Raw genomic sequence first — 23,183 nt, 5'->3', positions numbered from 1 at the left:
TTAGGTCTATCAGGTAACTGCCTTCAAAAGAAAAAAAAAAAAAACCAAAAGCCAAAGAATCTGCAATGTACATCCACAATATCCATATACATCAAAAATCACTTGATTTGCAAGGGGAAAAAGAAATGTAACCCAACAGTCAAGAAAAATAGCCAATTGAAACTAATCCCCAAGATAACTGAGCTGTTGTAATTAGGAGAAAAGAATTTTAGAAAATTTGTATTTTCAAGGACTTAAGGATGAATGCATAGAAAATCTCAACAGAGAAATGAGATCTATGTAAAATCAAAACAACTAGGAACACCTGGGTGGCTCAGCTGGTTGAGCGTCTGACTCCTGATTTTGGTTCAGGTCATGATCCCAGGATCATGGGATGGAGCCGCACATCAGGCTCTGCGTTGAGCATGGAGCCTGCTTGGGATTCTCTCTCCCAATCTCTCTCTCTCTCTCTGCCCTCCCGTCCCCACCTCTCAAAAAAAATTAACACTTAAAAAAAAAGTTCATTCCTTGAAAAAGATCAAATAAATCGATAAATTTCAAGTTAGACTGATCAGGAAAGACAGGAAACAAAAATTACCAATATCAGTAACAAATGAGGAAATATCACCACAGATCCTACAGAAATAAAAAGTACATTTGGTATATTTGACAATTTAGGTAAAATGGACAAATTTCTTGAAAAACACAATTCTCTAAAAACTGACACAAAATTAAACAAAATCTGAACACCTATATATATTAAAGAAAATAAATCTATTATCAAAAAACTTCCCAGGAAGAAAACTCCAGGCCTAGATAGTTTTACCAGTGAATTCTCTAAAACATTTAAAGAAGAAATAAAATCAGTCTTGGAGTGAATTCAACAAAATGGTGGAGTAAGCAGCTGCAAACACCCATCCTTCCACAGAAACACTGAAACACACACAGAAACCATCAGAAACAACTTTGTCCAAAGTCTGAAAAACATTCAAAGGTTCACAGCAACTAAGCAAACATTAAAGCAAGAAAAAGACAACATAAAAACAGTAGGAAAGGGGTACCTGGCTGGCTCAGTTGGTTAAGTGACTCTTGATTTTGGCCCAGATCATGATCTCACGATCCTGGGATCGAGCCCCAAGTCAGACTCTGAGTTGACAGCATGGAACCTGCTTGGGATTCTGTCTCCCCCACTTTCTCTCTGCCTCTCCTGCCCATGCACATATGCTCTCTCTCAAAATAAGTAATAAATAAACTTAAAAAAGAACCAGGAGGAAAGCCTAGTGGTATTTTTACTTGCCCTTTCTTCACCACCTCCTTGACTTGGCAGCAGTCTTGAAAACAACAGAGAATGTTCCTGGTATGGGACTCTGGTCCCTAGTTCCAGATGAAGTACAGTAGAAATTACAAATTACTGTGTTTGTTTGTTTTAGTCTGTCTGGGGGCTCTGGGGGCTACAAAAAGGATGGATACAAGGCATATGTCTCTGTTTTGCCTTGCTCAGAACCCATTTAGGAACAAAAAGCAGTGGGCATTGCTCAAAACATTTTAAGGTGAATAAAAAAAAAAAAAAAAAAAAAAACACAACAAAACATAGCCTGGAGCAAAAGATTATAGTTGAGACATACAAAAGACTGCCTAATAAACACCTAGAAGGAAAACCCCCAGAAACTTTCTTCGGGAAATTAGGGCATTCAAAAGCACCTGCACATGCCCTAGGACAGGATGCACGCTAAGAAAATACCTGAAAAGACCCTAAGCTTTCACCACTGGCTGATTTGTAGGCCCAGTGCAAGCCTGGCTAAATGCTGAAGAGCTTCAGCACAGAGCCAAACTGCAAACACTAAGAAAGGTTGTTTTGTTTTGTTTTGAGCTTCTGGTAATCAAGGCAGTTTCTGGTAAAACACTAGCTGAACACAAGCTAAAACAACAGGGATTCAGGAGTGCCTGGTTGGCTCAGTTGGAAGAGCATGTGAGTTCGAGCCCCATGTTGGGTGTGGATACTATTAAAAAAAAAAAAAAAATTAAAAAAAATAGAGACTTAGATACTTTGAGGACCAGACATGTATTTTTTGCAAAAATACAGTTGATCTTGGAACAACACAAGTTTGAACTGTGTGGGTCCACTTTTATATGGATTTTGATAAATACAAATACAGTACAGTACTATAAATGTATTTTCTCTTCCTTATGGTTTTCTTCATTTTTTTTTCTGTAGATTATTTAAGAAAATAGTATATAACACATATAACATACAAAATATGTGTTAATCGACAGTTTATGTTATTGGTGAGGCTTCCAGTCAACAGCGGGCTATTAGCAGTTAAATTTTTGGGAATATAAATTTCTGATTGTGTGTTGGGTGGTGTCAGTGCCCCAACCCATTGGGTTTAAGGGTCAACTGTAGTTTGGAAAAGCAACCAACCAGACAGATAATTACAACCTTTAATAATAACAGCAAACTGTGGGGAAGAGATAATCTGATTTCCAGAGGTACTGTAGTATTTGCATACCCAGTTTTCAACAACAACAAAAACAAAGAATACAAAGAAACAGAAATGTATGACCCATTTGAAGGGGGGAAAAAAAAGAATTAAACTGTCCCTGAGAAAGCCTAGATATTGGACTTCCTGGACAAGGACTTTATATCAATTGTCTTAAATAAGTTCTAAGAGCTAAAGTATATTATGGACAAAGAACTAAAGGAAACCAGGAAAGCAATGTATGAACAAAATGAAGTTATCAATGAAGAGATGGAAAGTATGAGAAGCCAGCAAATAGAACTTCTGGAGCTGAAAAGTACAACTGAAATGAAAAATTCATTATAGAAGTTTAACAAATTTAAGCAAACAGAAAAAAAAGAATCAGCAAACTTGAGGATAGGGCAATTTATCCAGTTTGAAGATCAGAAAGAAAAATGGAGAAAAGCAAGCAGAGGCTAAGAGACCAGTGGAGTACCATCAAATGCAGTAAGGCAGGCATTATGGGAGCCCCAGAAGGAGAAAGGGGCAGAAAGAATATTTGAAGAAATAATGGCAAACAAATAGTCCAAATTTGATGAAAGATATGAACCTATGCATCCAAGAAGCTCAACAAACTCCAGGAAGAAACTGAAAGAGATCCACATTGAAACACATTATAATCAAACTCTCAAAAGCCAAAAACAACAAAAGCAGCAGAGAGAAGCAATTCATCATGTATAAGAAATTCTCAATAACAAAATTAATAGCTTAATTTTCATCAAACCATGGAGGCCAGAAGGCAGTGAGATAACATATTTAAAGTGCTGGAAAAAAGACCTATAAACCAAGAATTCTATACCCAGCAAAACTAGTCTTCAAGAATGGAGGAGAAATGAAGACTTTCCCATATAAACAGAAGGTAAGGGAGTTTGTTACTAGCAGACCTGCCTTACAAGAAATGCTAAAGGGAATCCATTTGGTTGAAATGAAAGAACATTAAACAATAACGGAAAGCTATATGAAGAAATAAAGAGAATTTGTGGGAAGTAGGTCTTTGCCTTAATTTCATTCTCTTTGAAAAAGAGGTAATTACTGCAGAATAGGCAAGAACTCAGTAATAGGAGTTAGGATACTTATATATGAATCATGCCCCATCATTTTGAGACTGAGAATCTGGAGGCAAATTACTTAATGTTTAGAAGACTACATTTTTATGTAAAATGAAGAGAATATTCTGACTCTCACAGAGCTGTTGAGATTAGTGTTTTCTTAAACATTAACTGAATTAAAAAATAAACATATTATTCTCTCTTATTCTGTATTCATTCAACTAGCCACAATGTTTTACTACTTATAATATTAATTATATGATGACTGCTATTAATTGAGAGCTGAGTTTTTAACCAAGGCAGTCTGAATCCAAAGTCTGCACTCTATACCACCATACTATGTGGTCCCTACTTCCCCTGTCTGGTATACAAAATAGATTACAGAAGATATTTATGATTGGCATGGGTAGTCAGAGTCTGATACTGGTCTATAGAGAACAGCAGCAAAGAATGAGACAAATCATCATGGGGGTACATAGTGTGGGGGGGGAAACTACCATTCCTCAAGGCAAAAAGTCACAAGATTTATCCTACCTTTTGCCACTATTTGTCAGGCAGTTACAATGTTGTGCCGGAAAGAAAAAGAATGAAAAGAGGCTTGAGAAGTTATTTAACCTTTTTTTTAAGTTTTGCTAATAAGTCTGCACTAAAATACCACTTTGCTTCCATGGTGCAGGGTCAATAAATCACCCACTCTTCTCTCACCCAAATGGCCTTTATCTTTTTTTTTTTAATTAAAAAAATGTTTTTGAGACATGGGGAGGGGAAGAGAGAGAGGGGGACAGAGGACCCAAAGTGGGCTCTGTGCTGACAATAGCGAGCCCAATGAGGGGCTGGAACTCACGAACCTCGAGATCATGACCTGAGCTGAAGTCAGATGCTCAATCGAGTCACCCAGGCACCCCCAAATGGCCTTAATCTTAATTTCCCTTACTTAGCTTTAGAGAGATGGGTCCTGCTAGCTCTAACATATTCTGAGTTTGTTGTAAGTATATTCTTCAACAGGCAATCATTTTAGTGCCAAACACCAGGAGCTAGGTGCTATTGAAAAAAAGACAAAACAACAACAAAACACATGATCCTACTTCTCAAGGGGATAATACACAAGCAGATAAATATGTTTGGTATGGTACAGAGGAAGGCTAGAGGAGGCAGCAGTTAGCTCTCTCTAAAAAGGGTAACTCTAAAAGCAATGACCAAACAACAATGCCTACAAAATGTCAAGTCTCTACGGTTCAACCTAAGAGATGTTATTTGAGCTAGTTCTTGTTGGGTGAAAGGGGAAAAAGAAGAGTATCAGAGGAAACTGCAGAGGAGACCAAATTCCTTAACTTAACATGGAACACTGTGGGCTGTCAAACTTATTTATATAAAGCATCAGAAAAAAAAAAAAAAAACCCACGCACATAACACTTTGATTTTTCTTAGAATTAGAGCATTACATTCTTACCTCATATGACAAGTAGTTTAAATTATCTTTTCCTGAATTCTTTAATAGCAATCTTTTTGCCAAACTGAAGAATCACAAAAATGTAAAAACTCTCCAATTCATAAAACAGCCAGAGATAACAAAATGTTAGAAACTCTGGTACACATTGCATTATACATATCTCAGATTTCCTGGGTCAGCTAGGAACCATAAAAACTGTGAAAGCTCCTCAAGGGTGGTTATTTAAAAGTTATAATTTTGTGTGGCATTTTCCATGGGATTAAGTCATGAGTGGAAAATAAAGGCTGCCAAGTCTGAACTACTTAGATGCTCAGTGGTGTTTACCTTTTAGTGGTCTTGATAAACAACTTAGGTAGCAGGTTTTTTGTTTTTGTTTTTAACTCACAAAAGTTCTTTCATTTGTTTAACTCATTATTATGTGGCTGCTAAGCAGTGAGCTAGACCTTGAAAAACCATGTTGGGAAAACAAGATGGTCAAAAAAACTTGCTTCCATTTAGGTTGCAGATTTACTGCCAACTTTATTTAACCACTGAATTTTGGTTATAAGACTAGAGTTTTGATGAATCAAGTCCACTGCCAGACTCAAATTCCTAAACTCCTAATAGCACAGAGTATGCTCTTTAAAAAAAAAAAAATTTGGGGGCGCCTGGGTGGCGCAGTCGGTTAAGCGTCCGACTTCAGCCAGGTCACGATCTCGCTGTCCATGAGTTCGAGCCCCGCGTCGGGCTCTGGGCTGATGGCTCAGAGCCTGGAGCCTGTTTCCGATTCTGTGTCTCCCTCTCTCTCTGCCCCTCCCCCGTTCATGCTCTGTCTCTCTCTGTCCCAAAAATAAATAAACGTTGGAAAAAAAAAATGTTTAAAAAAAAAAATTTTTTTTTAATGCTTATTTGAGAGAGCGCATGAGAGTGGGGGAGGGGCAGAGAGAGAGGGAGACACAGAATCTGAAACAGGCTCCAGGCTCTGAGCTGTCAGCACAGAGCCCCACGTGGGGCTTGAACTCACAGACCGAGAGATCATGACCTGAGCCAAAGTTGGAGGCTCAACTGACTGAGCCACCCAGGAGCCCCCAGGGTATGCTCTTAAACAATTGCATTATGTGAGAGATCAAGCAAATACACAGAAAATAAATCAGCTGGGCTATTCTATGCTTGTTTAGCCACATTTTCCTCCCTACATTCTAGTCTCCACATTCCCATTCTCAAATCTCCAACAACAAATACTTTATTGGAATATATTAAGACTTCTGTTGTCCTTTAAGGTTAAAGATGTCATTGAAATAGTTAAACTTCTTCAGTGAAGCTTAAACCATTTTCTAAAATCACTGTTTTGTTTTTCCCTATGATTATTAAAAAGCACAGTCGGTTATGGAAAAACCAAAATAAAAGCATATGACACAACTAAATAGTGGTACAGCCAGGAAACTATTCGATGTGAATAAAAAAGTTCTCTTTAATCTATGGAAGAAAACAGCTTTTCCTTTAAGAAGAGGGAAAGACTTAATTTATAGAAACAGCCCATCAATAATCAGATAGAAGTGCTTGTTTTCATAGTTCCACATTTAACTTGTAATATTCTTGTTTTTTGACAGAGAGAGAGAGAGAAGGAGAGAGAGAACATGTATGCACAAGGGGGAAAAGTGCAGAAAGAGAGGGAAAGAGAGAAATCCAAGCAGGCTCTGCACTAGTGGAGGATTTGCGGGGCTTGATCCCATGAATCGTGAGACCATGACCCTAGATCAAATCAAGAGTTGGATGCTTAACTGACTGAGCCACCCAGGTGCCCCTAACTTATAATATTCTTAATTCAATACTACTTGAAATAAAGAAAAATTAGGAAACCAAAATCTTCTCCTAGCCTAGGGTTAGAAAACTTTTTCTGCAAAGGGTCAGAAAATAATTATTTTAGGCTTTTGTCCTTGATTCAACTTCCATAAGAAAATGCAAACTCTCAAAAAAAAAAAAGAAAAAAAAAGAAAATGCAAACTCTCCTTTAAACAAGGAAACAATATTTCTGAAACTCAGGGGTAGGAGGTTAATAGGAGGGAGTAGGAGTGGATGAAGTGGTAAGAAGGGGAGCAATTAAAAAATACAGATACAGTGAAGTAGGAAAAGGATTAACTCCATTAGGTTACCTTCTGTGGATGTGAATTCTTCTTCTATTGAAGTATTTTTTATACCCAGGTTATCATCACTATCACATTCTGTAAGGCAGAATAAATACAAATATATTTCTGAAACAGTTATTGTGCCATCATTTATGTAGTCTCAAACAATATTATTTTCAATCACTTCTACCATAGCAAAGCTTTCTAATTACAATTCATTAGTATTATACCACTTTTCCTATAGGTTTCCTTTTAAAAAATGCTTACCAAATACTACTTAAATAAATCAAGGGGGAAAAAAGGCTAATGAAATTAATTCAATTTCAGCTCTATATTCAAATTATTTGAAAAATTTATTTTAGCACAACTGTTAATGAATATAAAATTCTATTATTAAAAAAACCTAGAAATTAAGAAAAGCTAGTATGCTTGTTTAAATCTAGCAAATAAACTCCCAAGTTTAAGTTACATGAAATCATCTTAAAATTTCTAAAATGATGAGATAAAGTTCTTCTATATTTTGACTATCATGCATCATTGCCATAGAGACCACAGGCTTAAATTAGCAATACTCCTTCATGGCACAAACTCACTTACCTGATGTCTTATATACTTTCATAATGAAAAACCTAAGTCTATATAAAAATGATATGACTGATCAGGTATTGCAAAAGTCACTCAAAATTTGAACCAGTGAGCAAAGACTTGATTTATCACTTTAACTACATTTAAATCAATATATACATCATAGTGACTGAATCAGAAATTAAATACCTGAATATAAGTCATATGGACATATTTGCTTTTGTGGAAAATAGGTAAAAACTTAAATATACATTTAAAAATTTAAGATTTTTAGTATTTATAAAAATCACTATATTTCACTTATATTTATTTGTTGCAGAAATTTGTTGTAAGCCATCTTTTGCCATTCCAGCAAAAATACTAATGCTGTTTTTATAATCTGTTATGTACACTTACAAACTCAAATATTTCAAGCTATGTTTTAGGGAAATAAAACTTTACATTTACAATCTGAAGAACAACAAATTAAGCCTTAAGACATTAGGAACAATGAGAAAGTACCCAAGGTTTCTGTTATTTCAATTCAAAAGCAATGCCAGTCAAAAGCAGAATGTTTTAACTGGACTAAACAATTCATCACTGCATACAAGGCTTAGACAAAAGTGTAGGTTTGAATCACAAGGATTAGCATGACACTAGGTTGCAAAAATTAAAAAAGGTTTTCTTTGCCTCAGTCAGCCCCACCTGTAGAACAGAGAAAATCATGAATATTCTTTCCTGTTTTCATTGACTTACAAAGAATTAATTGTATCACATAGATTTTTAGGATGGTGTCCTAACCAACAACCTGTGGATAGTCTCAGTAACAGGCTGAAGAAACAACTGGCAGACTTTTAGAATTAAGTTCAACAATTATTTTATATAATGACTACTGGATACAGCATGATGCTACTTCTGTCAGCCACATTTTCATGACATGGGTGAACTTTTATGTTTCATACTTAAGATGGCTTTAAAAATTTGTGTAATTGGGGGGGCGCCTGGGTGGCCCAGTCAACCGTCCAACTCTTGATTTTGCTCAGGTCACGATCTCATGGTTCCCGAGTTTGAGCCCTGCATCGGACTTTGTGCTGACAGTGTGGAGCCTGCTTGGGATTGTCTGCTTCTCTCCCTGTCCCTCCCCGACTTGGTCTCTGTATCTTTCTCAAAATAAATAAAAACTTAAAAATTTTTGTGTAATTGGTATGATTCCATAGATACCAATGATACTTAATGCTTCCTTCCATCCATTCATTCCAAAATGATGACATACACCAAACAGATATGACAAAGTCCTAGGCCCTATGGTACTCAGATTCAACAAAAATTATCTTGAAGCATAGTAAAATCTGCTTTCAGACTGAATTAATTCATAATATCAAGTTCAACCTTGAAAAAATATTCTAGGGAAGTTAATACTTTACATAAAACTCAAAGATGTTTAATTACTAAAGAACTATAAACAACTGAACATACAAAACTATGTTTTTAAAAAGAAAAATTTTACATATATCAGTATTCTTCAACTAAACTACAAGATACAGCTAAGTTCTGTTATATAATTAGATCTCTAAGAGCCCAGAGAATTCTTTTTTTTTTTTTTTTAATTATTTAAAGTTTAGTTATTTAGAGAAAGGGCAAGTGGCGGTGGGGGGGGGGGGGGGCAGAGAGAGAGGGAGAAAGAGAATCCCAAGTGGGGAGATCATGACCCAAGCCAAAATCGAGTTGGAGGCTTCACCCACTGAGCCACCCAAGCACCTCCAGAACTTTTTATATCAGCAATTGCCACCAATAGAGAAAGAAAAAAGGAAGAAAGAAAGAAAAAGAAAGAAAGAGAGAGAGAGAGAGAGAGAGAGAGAGAGAGAGAGAAAGAAAGAAAGAAAGAAAGAAAGAGAAAGAAAGAAAAGGTAATGTAGAAATTCAGCCATTATAAAGTATGGCTAAGATAGGGGTTTGTTTGCTTTTATGAAAGATATTAGGGAACTCACAGCGCTGATCACTTTCCTTGGCTGTGTTTGATATATAATCAGCAATACCAAAACTCACAATCAAATCTTTTAATTTTCTGTCCACCCCCATACATCTTCCTAAATGTTATTTTTGTTAAACTCTCATATTTGGTATCTTTATATAAACTCTGCAATTGTGTTGTCAACACTACAGCAAAACGTCTTTATCTTTTTCAAGGAGATGGTTAGAGTCAATAATTCGCACTGGATTCTCTACATCATAAAATCAGATATTTGTATCAGTAAAAGGCTCAGCCTTACCAGGAGATACTGATAAAGAGAAAAATACTTGCTGTGTGGCCACAGGTAGCTTATTTTAACCTTTCTGGACCTCCACGAAATGGGATGATCTTAACACATCCTACCTCACAGTGTTGAAAAGGTAATTAAATAACATGTGGAAGTTGTTCTTTAAACATGTTTAAACATATTCAACCACTACAAATATAAAAAGCAGCCAGGAGAGTGGCTGGCACATTGTAGGCCCTCAATAAAGATTAGTTCCTTTTCTCTCCTTAAAAACATTTAAGTGACAAGTTATATTTGCATCTTCGGAATATGAGTCGAGTTAGAATGAACATATATTTGTGAATAAAATGTAAAAAAAAAAAAAAAAAAAAGGTCTAGAGGAAGAGAAAGTATACCTGGCTCCTCTGATTAGGATTACTAGAAAGGATCCATGTTTCTTGGCAAGTTTTTTTTTCATTTTATTTTTTAAGTGTGCTTCACACCCAGCATGGAATCAATGCAGGGCTTGAGCTCACAACCCTGAGATCAAGACCTGAGTAGAGATCAAGAGTTGGACACTTAGGGGCACCTGGGGTGCTCACTCTTGATTTCAGTCAGTGGACTGACTCTTGATTTCAGCTCATGTCATGATCTCATGGTTCCTGAGATTAAGCCCAGCATTGGGCTCTGTGCCGAGAGCATGGAGCCTGCTTGGGATTCTCTCTTCCCCTCTCTCTGCCTCTCCACTGATGATTTCTCTCTCAAAATAAATAAACATTAAAAACTAAAAGTGCCAGATGCTTAAATAATTGAGCCACCCAGGCATCCCCTGTAAAGTTTTAAATGAGTGAGAACAACTGGGGCGCCTGGGTGGCTCAGTTGGTTGAGCGTCCAACTTTGGCTCAGGTCATGATCTCGTGGTTGTGGGTTCAAGTCCCATGTCTGAGCTGTCAGCTCAGAGCCTGGAGCCTGCTTCAGATTCTGTGTCTCCCCCATCCTCTCTGCTCCTCCCTTGCTTGTGCTCTCTCAAAAATAAGTTAATAAACATTTAAAAAAAGTGAGTACAATATAAAATAGAACTAATGAAGGATAAGAGGGCCAAAGGTGTCAAATTAATAGATGTTTTAAAATAGCTCTACAGAGATTTATATATTTATCATAGCTGTAATCAAAATGTAGGTGATTGAATCCTGAGGCTTAGAAGGAGAGAGAATTTAATTTACAGGGCAAAAGCCATGCCACGTTCAAATCTCAAATTTAGTCTAAAGGGTTATGTTGCCAGAAAGAGTAAATGACTTACTCTAAGTGAGAGATTTTTTTAATATATGAAATTTATTGTCAAATTGGTTTCCATACAACACCCAGTGCTCATCCCAAAAGATGCCCTTTTCAATGCCCATCACCCCCCCATCAACCCTCGGTTTGTTCTCAGTTTTTCAGAGTCTCTTATGCTTTGGCTCTGAGAGATTTTAAAAAGTACCAGTAGTAAAGCACTTAGCTGTTCCCTCCCTACCAAGCAAAAAAAGTAATATCTTATGGTGAACTGACTTGACATTTATATAGGGAACCAGCCACTCAGACTGTATTTATTTCTATTGTGAAAAATACTTCCTGAAAAAAACCTTCCATTAACTGAAAAACTGGCAAAAACTAAAGATACAACATTGTCACAGATTCTCATGACACTATTCAATAGATTCTTCCTTGTTTATATAGGAAGCTCCAGTTCAGTAATATCACTTTCTGGTCCTAACAATAGAAAATTTCTGAAAAATTATAAAGAAATAACAGGTTCAAACTTCTTTTTTTTTTTTTTTTTAGGTTCAAACTTCTATCATTTGTTTATGCTATGATGGAGATTTACAAAACCTGAAAAATCAGCAAACTGCCTATAAAATAATGACTAATATGAGAGAACTTCTCACTGTATGTTACTTGCAGTATGAATTTTTGTCATATTCTAAAGAGTTTTGTGGGTTAATCAGTAACTAGGAGCCTTGAGACCACAAAGCCCCTGAAATTGTATTTGATATTGCATCTACAAGTTTTTCTGTTTTTAATTTTAGAGTGAAAGGGGTGTTGCATCTGGGTGGCTTAGTGAGTTAAGCATCCGACTTTGGCTTGGATCATGATCTCATGGTTTGTGAGTTCGAGCCCCACATCAGGCCTTCTGCTGACAGTGTGGAGCCTGCCTGGGATTCTCTCTCTCCCTCTTTCTCTGCCTCTCCCCAACTTGCATGTGTGTGTGCTCTCTCTCAAACAAACTTTAAAGAGAGAGAGAGAGAGAGAGAGAGAGCGAGCATACAAGCAGAGGAGGGACAGAGGGAGAGGGAGAGAGAATCTTAAGCAGCTTCCACCGTCAGTGACGAATCTCTTGTAGGGCTCAATCTCAGGACCCTGAAATCATGACCTGGGCGAAAATTAAGAGCCAGATGCTCAACGAACTGAGCTACCCAGGTGCTCCTATACCTGTTCATTTTTGAGGAAAGAAACATAGCTTTTTGTCAGATTTTCAGAAAGGTCCAATGATTTCCACCCCAAACGGTCTTATTTTCAAATCTAAAGATAGGAACACTGTGCTAATAAGCTAGGAGGGAGGAGTTACCCTGGCATTCTTGTGGTAACCAAAAGTACCTTAAAGGCCTAAGAAGAATGACAGTATTTGTGGACACTGAGAAATTTTCTAAATCCCAATACATATCAAATATCATTTTTAAACAAACGCTATTATTCTACTATTTTTCAAAGCCATTTATTGGGAAAGGTGATGGAATAAAGTTATCGAAGGACTGTTCTTTTTCTTATTATAAAGTTCACTACTAGTCAATTTGATGTCTTTAAGCCTTCCATAAAGAAAAAAATTTGTCTTCAACTGAATCTGAACATACTGTGATTCAGTATACCTTATTTTTTTGAATTTTTTTGAATTTTAGAGCTAGCTACGTAAGTATCTTTAAATCTAGGTCTAAATGAAAACTCATGATTGAAGGAGTCTACACATCTTTGGCCACTTAATTTTAGTAATTTTCATTACTTTTAAAATGTAGTGGCTGTAGCACATGAAAAGATGCTTGGGCACCTGCGTGGCTCAGTCGGAAGCGTCTGACTCTTGACTTCTACTTGGGTCATGATCTCATGGCTCATGAGTTCGACCCCCATGTCAGGCTTTGCGCTGACAGTGCGGAGCCTGCTTGGGACTCTGTCTCCCTCTCTCTCTGCCCCTCCTCTGTGTGTTCGCTCCCTCTCTCTCAAAATAAATAAACTTTAAAAATTTAAAAAAATTAAAAGATGCTCAACATCACTAATTGTTAGGGAAATGGAAATCAAAACCACAATGAGATCCCACTTCATACCAATTAGGATGACTATAAAAAACAAACAAAACCTAGAAAACAACAAGTGTTAGCAGGGATACAGAACACTTGGAACCCTTGTACACTGTTGGTAGGAATGTAAAATGATATAGTCACTATGGCAAACAGTATGAAGTTTCTCAAAAAATTAAAAATAGAATTAGCATATGATCCAGCTATTACACTTCTGGGTATATATTCAAAAGAAATAAAGAGCAAGGTCTTGAAGAGATATTTGTGCATCTATGTTCATAGCAGTTATTCACAAGAGCTAAAACATGGATACAATGTAAGCATCCAATGATGGACAAACAGATAAGCAAAAAACAGTCTGTGGGTTCAGCTTTTGGCTTTGTCCAGCAAGGCTGAGGATGGCAGAAAGGATTGCTCAAGATTCCATGTAAGTCAAGAGAGGTGAGAGGGAGGCTTAGGGAAGTCTCTCCAAGCTGCTCTCAAGCTCCCGTGTTTATTGAGCAGACATTTAGGATAACATTGTGCAATACTCAGTGGGCTACATGCCACTAAGAATGTACAGAAAACGTGCAGAAAAACAAGTTAAGACAGGGTAAAATTTTCCATGTGATAAGATGGTCTAAGGAATTTGTGAGCATAGGCAGGACCTAACCCCTAGGTATATATTAACAAAGCTTGGCTGCTGTTTTCAGCAAGGCCAGAAAGCAGTTTTCTGCTTTGCAATGTGTTCCCTTATAATCTCTTAACCCAGGACATACCTATTTGATTTCCCACAAAAGTCTATACATACAATGGAATATCATTCAGCCTTAAAAAGGAAGGAAATTCTAACATTTGCTATAACCTGGATAAAGCCTGAGGACATTATGCTAAGTGAAACAGGGCAGCCACAAAAAGACAAATGCTGTATGATTTCACCTATATGAAGTACTTAGTCAAAATACTGAAGAATGGTATTTGCCAGGGGTTGGGGAAAGGGGAGTGCGAAGTTACTGTTTAATGGGTATAAAGCTTCAGTTTGCAAGATGAAAAAAGCTCTGAAAATGGATGATGGTGATGGCTGCACAAAATGTAAATGTAGTTAACACCAGTGAACTATATACATACACTTCAGAATGGTTAAGATGGTGAATCTTCCATATATTTTGCCACAATAAAAAATATTAGAAAAAACAGAAATAAAAAGTAGTGGCTAGGAATCATATTTTTTTCTTATGGTAGTAATAATAAAAATAGCTGCTATTAAATACCCACAGTACTTTATATGCTGTGCTAGACATTTTATACGTATCATTAATTCTTACAACTTTATAGATATGAAAAGTGAGGCTCAGAAAAGGTTCAGTAACTTGCCTGAAATCACACAGCACGGAGGCAGCAAAGTTAGCATTCAAACCAAAGCCCATGCCCTTCTTTTATGCACTGTAGTACAATCTCTGCATTTCATAAAAATTCAGAATAAAGTACACAGGTGCCCTCAAAGAGCAGTAAATTCATAAGAGCACTGATCATGAACTGATTAAAGAAAAACAAAAAACCCACACACACCTAGAGCATAAGGGGCACTGAGAGGGGAACAATCAGAATATAATAACCTATATCTTACCTCCAACCCTAATACACCCATGCAGACCTACTTATATGCAGCTCTCATTCCAAATCAAGTTGGTAAGAAAGGCAAACCGATAATAAGTTTCACGTTGGAAATTACCAAAGAAATGTTTCCCAAATCAGCAGCATAAGAAAAGGGAAAAAAGGTGGTCTAGGGTGGCAGAAGGTAAAAATTTAGGTATTTCACAGGATATTAAGTGGATGTTGTTAAGGACTGGGGACAGGATGGCAAAAAAATAAAAGAAAAAGATTAAAAAAAAAAAAAAAAAAAGAGCAGCCAGAGATAGAAAAAGCAAACAGATGAAAACAAAAATTACAGAACAGGAAGATAAAATTCAGTACTAAAGAATGACATAAATATGCAAAACAGAGTTGATTTTCCTTGAAAGAGCAGAGTTGGGCTAGTAGATTAAAGATTCCTAACTTGGCAGAAGTAAACTGGTCCACTGTAATGAGTGATTAGAGCAAAATTTTTCAGAATGGGTTTTCAATCAAAATGTGGCTCCAAAAATGTTGAAAGAAAAAAATACCTAGGTGGACAGCAGAGTTGGAAAATTTAAAGCATATAATAAAGGGGCGCCTGGGGGGCTCAGTCAGTTAAGTGGCCGACTTCGACCCAGGTCATGAACTCACAGTTTGTGGGTTCAAGCCCCGCATCGGGCTCTGTGCTGGCAGCTTACAGTCTGGAGCCCGCTTCAGATTCTGTGTCTCTCTCTCTGCCCCTTCCTTGCTCATGCTCTGTCTCTGTCTCTCAAAAATAAATTAAGTGTTAAAAAAAAAAAAATAAAGCTTATGATAAAAATGCCAAAGATACGTTTTCATTGAGGTCATTCATCAATATCTTCAAATCTTATTCATGACTGGAAGCCATTAGGATATTTAAAAATTTTTTTTTTGTTCTTTTCTTCTATTCACATTTACTTCAGAAATTATGAAAAAAACTCATCTGATTCCCTAGAATTACATCCTTTCTTAAATGCTTGGTAGTGAAAGTGAACATTAGCACGTCCTTTCATTGAATATCAGAATGTCAGAGAAGAGAGTTTAAGTCCTGGGAATACGACAGGAAGGTACCTCTTTCAAGGAACTAAACCTCTCTCAGGGCTTCATTTCATCCCTGCCAATCTCTTAAAATGATCTTTTTTTTTTTTTAATTGCCATAGTATTATTTATTCTTTCTGGTTTAATCTATAAGCAATTAGCTTTCAGAAAAATTGAAGATAAATTTGGAATTTCAGAAATAGTGAAAATCTGGATTCTGAGCTTTGCAAAATTATACTAACATATTTCAAATCATGAATATGTATTTTATATACATGAACACAGATTTTATCTATTAGATCAGAAAAGGCTTCAGAAAATTATGAAATCATCCTTTCTCTAAAACACTAAAAAATGAAAGGGAGAAAAGGAAAAAATAAAAAAAGTATGAGAGCATGATGCTTTAGTGAGCAGCCAGTAGTTCACTAGTGGACAGCAGTTTATTGGTTTCTCTCAGCAGTGAAGTCTCCTCCTCTTGGGTGGTTTGCATTGTGACTGCAGCTGCGTACCTTTGGTAGTATCAGATATGCTATTTAACAAGGCACACATCATATCTCCCTCTAAATGGTGAGGGTTTAGTATATGTGCTGGCCTCTGAGTCTTCTTAAATTGGTTCTCTAGCTCCAGAAAACCTTGATCTCCTGAGAGGATGGTGAAAGGAATCTGCTTGGGTAGTTGTTCATCTAGACGGCCAGCCTAAGTTGGAACAAAACGCATATGTTGATAAAAATCAGTATTTGAGTTTTAAACCATTACATCTATTTCAGTATGAACACATACCTAGAAAGGTTTATTTATTTATTTTAAGATTTTATTATTTTTTTAAAGTAGTCTCTACACTCAACATGGGGCTCAAAGTCAACCTCGAGATCAAGAGTTGCACACTCCACTAACTGAGCCAGCCAGGCACCCCTAAAAAGGTTTATTTAACTTGTTCTCTAGCTCCCACCAAAGTATGATACAAAGATCTCCTTCATAAATAAAATATAACACATTTAATCAAATGTAAACTGCCACGAATTATAAGATAAGCTATTTTATGTGCCACTAAGAAAGAAAAAAAATACCAAAAGAAGTCAAATAAGAGGCTGGAATGCCACAAGGGTTACACACTTAATCTAAGGATAAATAAGAAATAAATCTGCCATAGAGAGAAGGTAAGCAAGGTAATCTGCATAATTCAATCTTAGCACTGAATAGATGGAAAAGAAAATGTTTTGTGGTTTAAAATGTAAGCAGGAGTTAACAAGGTTACAGAGTAAATTCATGTTATCAGTGCGACAAGTAAACTGACTTACATTTAAGCAGAGAATTTAATTTAAAATGGGTCTCAGGTTGGTAGTTTCTCTAGGTGACTGGCAGACAGAGAAGCAAATGCAAATTTCACCTAGGCCAACAGTGATTGTTAAGGTGTCTCCCAATTTCAGAGATGTTAAAATGTGAAAGTATCTCAGCATACATCAAATACACTGTCATCTATTGATCATTATTCTATAAATAGTTGAGGGTCTACAATGGGTAGCTGGGAGTCTGCTAGGAATTGGGGAAAGCAGTAAATAAGTATGATATGGGTCCTTGCTCTCATTAGTCATCAGCAGAATCTTATGTAGAAGGTTTTATACAAAAATATAGCACTGAAGAATGCTCTATACTGTCATTACGATTCAAGTGGAAAAAAAAATTCCAAATGGGTCCTAGATTCACATTAGATTTTGAATAAAACAATCACTCACATGCATACATATGGCAAAATCAGCAGCATCTTTTCTTTTACTACAACGAGGATGAAGGAAGAAACATCCAATCCTATTCAGGTAATTATAGATCTTACAGTTGAGTGGAGGCTTCCAATTGGTGTTTCCTCCTATTATTTTTAGAAAAGGCATAAATGATAGTCAAACAGAGAAAAAAAGAGAACTGAAGAGTAGCTACAACTGAAAGCTCTATCAAGAAAAAACACACTAGAAAAAGATTTTTTTAGAGGGCAAGTACTAGATTAGAATGCAGAACTCAGTTCTAGTATAGGCATCACCATCTTGTTGCTTTACAATCTTGGCAAAGTAGGCCACCTTCCCTGCATCTGCCCATTAATCTGAAAACTCATAGGTTATGTTAAGGAAAATCAAAAGTAATTATGTGTAAGGAGTCTCTGACTGGTATAATTCCATATAAATGTAAGCATTAATTTTGTTTTGTTTTGTTTTTAACAAATATGTCAAGACTATTCAGTGGACAGAAATGATAGGCAATCAGCAAAGCTAAATTTACTAAAAGGTTGTACTAGAGTATTTATCCAGGTCAGTACGTTTCTTTTTTAATTTTTTTGAGGTCAGTATGTCTCTATCCTAAAACCAGTCCTCCTCTTTGTTTTTTTAAAATTATTTTTAAAATGTTTATTTACTTATTTTGAGAGAGAGAGAGAGTGTGAGGTGGGGGGGAAGGACAGAGAGAATCCCAAGCAGGCAACATGCTGTCAGTGCAGTGCCCAACACAGGGTTCAATCCCACGAACCATGAGATCATGACCTGAGCTGTCAACTGAGCCACCCAGGCACCCCAAATCATCCTCTTATATGCTGTTGCCTATCAAACATAAAGTTTATTGGATGCTCACTATACTAAACTTCCGTAAATCATAGTCCTCGCTCTCCCTGTTTGGTCAATGGTTTGTAAAGAAATATTTAGATGAAGTTGCATATTTATGAACTTCAGTTCAGTAAGGATGAACTGAAGAGGCAATTATGGCAATTTGAAAATCATACTAGTTCTGTAGCCAAGCGGTCCAAGTTCAAAAGCTAACTCTATTATTTATTAGTTTTACACTTTGGAAAAAATAAACTTCTCATGCATCCTGCCTTATGTTTTAAGAAGGAGATAAATATAATAATCAGTAAGCATGGGTTAATACCAAGCATTAGTACCTGGCACATTGTAGGTGCTGAATAAATGTTTTTTCAATACGTATCAAAAGATCCACAAACTTTAGGTCACCAAAGAGAGCTAACATTCACCACAAAGAAATGTAAAGAGAAAAATATTCTGGCAAAGTAGCTACAATGCAAAGTGACAATACTGCAATTACGTTTGTATGTTCTATTCAAGAAGGTTCAAGAGCAATCCTTTTAATGTGGAACATATTCTAATGGAGAAAAGAGGAGAAGGTATCAGATGTTTTCCTTATCAATCATACCTTGAAAGCCCCAGATGAATGTTCCTTGGTTAAGATGCCCTGGTAGATGACCAAAAAAGTTTGACCAGTTATCAAAGTCTACAAAGACTATATGAGTCATGGTTCGCAGATAATCCAAATCTGGAAGTTCAACAACTTCTTCATCTGAGAAGAGAAACATTAACATGAATTTGGTAAGAATTAGCTAAAAATGCTTTAATTTCTCAAGTTTAAAAGATACTAGAGAATATGCAAAAATATTAATCTTGAATATTATTAATTTCTACTTAAACCTTTTCATGAGATCCAAACCTATACATGATACAGTATATTTACACCAGATAAAAAATATTCTGAATACTTCCAAAATTTTATTATTCTTTCTATAAATACATGCCATTGATGCTAAGCCTGTCTTTCTCTTTTTAATTAAAAAAAAAAAAAAAAAAACACAACTGAGGTGGCTCAGTTGGTTGAGCATCCAACTTTGGCTCAGGTCATGATCTCATGGCTTGTGGATTCAAGCCCTGCATTGGGCTCTGTGCTGACAGCTCAGAGCCTGGAGCCTGCTTTGGATTCTGTGTCTTCGTCTCTCTCTGCCTCTCCCCCACTTGCATGCACACTGCTCTCTCTCAAAAATAAACATTAAAATTTTTTTTAAAAAATAAATTAAAAAAACCTGTCACACAATTAGTCAGAAATACAGTCCTCATTTTTTTTGCCCATACACATGAATATTGCCTAAAACATGTCTTCTTTGTATGTAGCAGCTAGGCTCTGCCACCAATATGCTGGTCTGAGTCCACAAATCCATGTAACTTACACCTTCCCTGTCACTTCTCTGGCTCTCCTCTCCTGCTAAGCTGTTTCCTGGCAGTAATTGAAATCTGCCACTACTATAGCTACTGCTGCTGCTGGAACTGCCATAGCCATCTTAGTTTTGTAGATTGGCAAAGTATTGGCCTGTACTACCATAGGGGCCAGAGCTTCTGTCTCTTTTCTCTTTTCATGAGTCCCAAATTTGAAGACTGTTATAACTGCCAAAATCATTATAGCTTCCGCCACTTCCAAAATTACTTCCATCATTACCAAATCTGTTATAGCTAAGACTTTCTTTAAAAGTTGTTTATAATAATAAAATATAATAAAATAATAATAATAAAATAAATGATAATTAAAAAACAATGTACTGGGAGAACTAAAAGACCAAGTTTTAAGGCTGAAAAACCAAAAACTTGCACCATCCATCAAATAAAATTTCAAGGTGGGGCACCCTGGGTGGCTCAGTCAGTTAAGCATCCAACTTCGGCTCAGGTCATGATCTCACAGTTTGTGAAAGTTTAAGCCCTGAACTGGGCTCTATGCTGACATCCTGGAGCCTGCTTTGGATCCTCTGTCCCCCTCTTTCTGCCCCTCCCCTGCTCATGCTCCCTCACCTCTCAAAAATAACTAAAAACATTTAAAATATATATATTAAAATAAAATTTCAAGGTTACCTGGTAAGAACTTCTCCCCACCAGAATTATGTTCTTTTCCCAATCTAGACTGATTTATTAGTAACCTGCTAGCTATGTGATTAAAAATCCTACAGAGCACAAATGAAATAAATGACAACCCTGTACCATGAAGTGGTGCATAATAGGTACTGGTGGCACATCAGCACCTCCTACCATAAACACATCTTTCTTGATTCTCTTAAGTTCTTTCTTCTTCCACCATTCTCCAACTCTTGTTCTCCATCTCTTTCACTTCTTTCATAATTTTCTATCTTGATAAGGCCTTAAAGTTTCCAGTGTACCAATGCAAACCTTAACATTTTAAATTATTTTTAAAATGACTAGGTTCTACTCCATCTAATAAGGCCTCCCTCAAATATACTGCACTGCCATCCTCTCCCATTTCCAAGCCACCTATCTTCTTTTATCTTGTCTTAAAATTCTTAGTAATTGTAAGGGCCCCTGGCTAGCTCAGTCAGTGGAGCATGTGACTCTTGATCATGGAGCTGTGAGTTCAAGCCCCACACTGGGTGTAGAAGTTACTAAGGCAAAAAAATTTTTTTTAATTCTTAGTAATTGTAGATTTAGATACTACAATCATCTATCAAACACAGACCGACATAAATTCCCAAAAGTAATCGGGAGAACAAGAGAAAAGCAGAAGAGAACATAAAAACAGTGTAATCACTGCTTCACTGTTAAAAGTAGAACTGAATGAGTTGATAGTATGTCATGTAATCATTTCTTACATAAAACATGCCATGACTAAAAATGATGCTAAGATCTACAAATGCTATATACAGCAAGCCTGTATAAACTCAGTAGTTCATAAAAATAGTTTATAAAAAAATTTTAGCCAAAATTTTCACATATCCTCATTGTCCCCTCTCTACACTGTGTAACTTACCAAGAGCTCATATTTATTTAAAAGAATATGGACTTAAAATTATATTCTAACCACGACAAATTATACTTCTAAACAAAATAAAACCATTGTCCTCTTCTAGACTTACTCTTTTTTTTTTAAGTTTATTTATTTTTGAGGGGGGAGGGGCAGAGAGAGAGGGCGAGAAAGAATCCAAAGCTCACTCTGTGTTGACAGCACCTAAGCCACCCAGCACACCTACACTTAGGGAGTCTTATCTAGATTAAGTACAAAGGGATCTATACCTCAATTTTCTCCCTGGTTTCCTGCTACCATTTGTAACTCTACTTCTAATTGCTATTTTAAGTCTAAGTAAAAGCTCTGCTTTCCAGAAAATCATAACAAAAATATATAAATTCTGAAGTGAACATTAAGATTTCTCATAATTATGGAATAAAGCCAAAATACGAGGATGTGGAGAAAAAGGAACCCTCATACACTGTTGGTGGCAATGCAAACTGGTACAGCCACGATGGAAAATATGGAGATTCTTTGAAAAATTAAAAGTAGAATTACCATATGATCCAGTAATTCCACTACTAATTACCTGAAGAATATGAAAACACTAATTCAAAAAGATATATGGACCCCTATGTTTACTGCAGTATTTACAATAGCCAACTTATAAATACAACCCAAGTGTCCACGGATAGATGAATGGATAAAGAAGATGTGGTGTATATATACAATGGAATATTAGCCATAAAAGAGAATGAAATCTTGCCATTTGCAACATGTATGGGTCTAGACGGTATAATACTAAGGGAAATAAGTCAGTCAGAGAAAGACAAATACCATATGATTTCACTCATGTGTAATTTAAGAAACCAACCAGACAAAAAAAAAAAGACAAAAATCAGACTCTGAATATAGAAAACTAGTGGTTATCAGAGGGGAGGTGGATGGGGAGGATGAGTGAAATAGGTGAGGGGAGTAACAGTACACTTATCATGATAAGCACCGAGTTCTGTATAGAACTGTTCAATCACTATACTGTACACCTGAAATGAATATAATACCATGTTAACTATACTGGAATAAAAAAACAAATTTAATTAAATAAAAAAAAAGAATTTTCCAACAACAAAAGAATAAAGTCAAAATATAAACACAAAGAGTTCACTGGATTTATCTTCTTAATGAACCTTCTAAATGATAAGAAGAATCTAAATGTTAAGGATAACATTTATATATATATATAAATTTTAAATCAGACTTTCAGAAAGACTATCAATTTTCTTCATCTCTCAAAATTCCCATGCTTCTTATAAAAGACAATGTTATCTTAAATACATAGTGTTTAAATCTAATATATACTCTTTGTCCCCTTAAGTTTAGTTCATTTAGTTAAATGAATATTTGTCCCCTTAAGTTTATTCATTTAGTTAAATGAATATTTAAATACTAGTATGTATTCGTATTTAGGAATACATATCCCCCAAAAGTATATGCTATAATGATTACTGTATCATCCCACCATGTTTCTTACTTCAAAACTGAATCATTATTAGCTTTCACAAAAATGATGGCCACAGGTGCACCCGGGTGGCCCATTCGGTGAAATGTCAACCCCCTTTTTTTTTTTTAATGTTTGTTTATTTTTGACAGAGGGAGTGAGACTGGGTAGGGCAGAGAGAGAGGAAGACACAGAATCTGAAGCTGGCTCCAGGCTCCGAGCTGTCTGCACACAGAGCCTGATGCGGGGCTTGAACT

General features: G+C 36.2%; 1 protein-coding gene across 2 annotated transcripts in view; it reads right to left on the bottom strand.

Annotated features, from left to right (window-relative positions):
• ZNF451 (zinc finger protein 451) overlaps nt 1-23,183 on the bottom strand; it is an 88,932-nt gene that overhangs the window by 5,893 nt on the left and 59,856 nt on the right. For both annotated transcript variants that reach the window (XM_040473838.1, XM_040473839.1), the window contains 4 exons: nt 19,071-19,214; nt 17,615-17,745; nt 16,391-16,577; nt 7,130-7,198 (listed from right to left, as the gene is read on the bottom strand). In XM_040473838.1, the coding sequence (XP_040329772.1) occupies nt 7,130-7,198; nt 16,391-16,577; nt 17,615-17,745; nt 19,071-19,214 (531 nt within the window). The remainder of the gene's footprint in view (nt 1-7,129; nt 7,199-16,390; nt 16,578-17,614; nt 17,746-19,070; nt 19,215-23,183) is intronic.

Source organism: Herpailurus yagouaroundi, unplaced genomic scaffold, assembly GCF_014898765.1.
Source record: "Herpailurus yagouaroundi ecotype Mexico unplaced genomic scaffold, PumYag 139, whole genome shotgun sequence".
Classification (NCBI taxonomy): Eukaryota; Metazoa; Chordata; class Mammalia; order Carnivora; family Felidae; genus Herpailurus; species Herpailurus yagouaroundi.
Note: the sequence above shows the minus strand (reverse complement) of the source record. Positions and strands in the feature narration are given on the sequence as shown.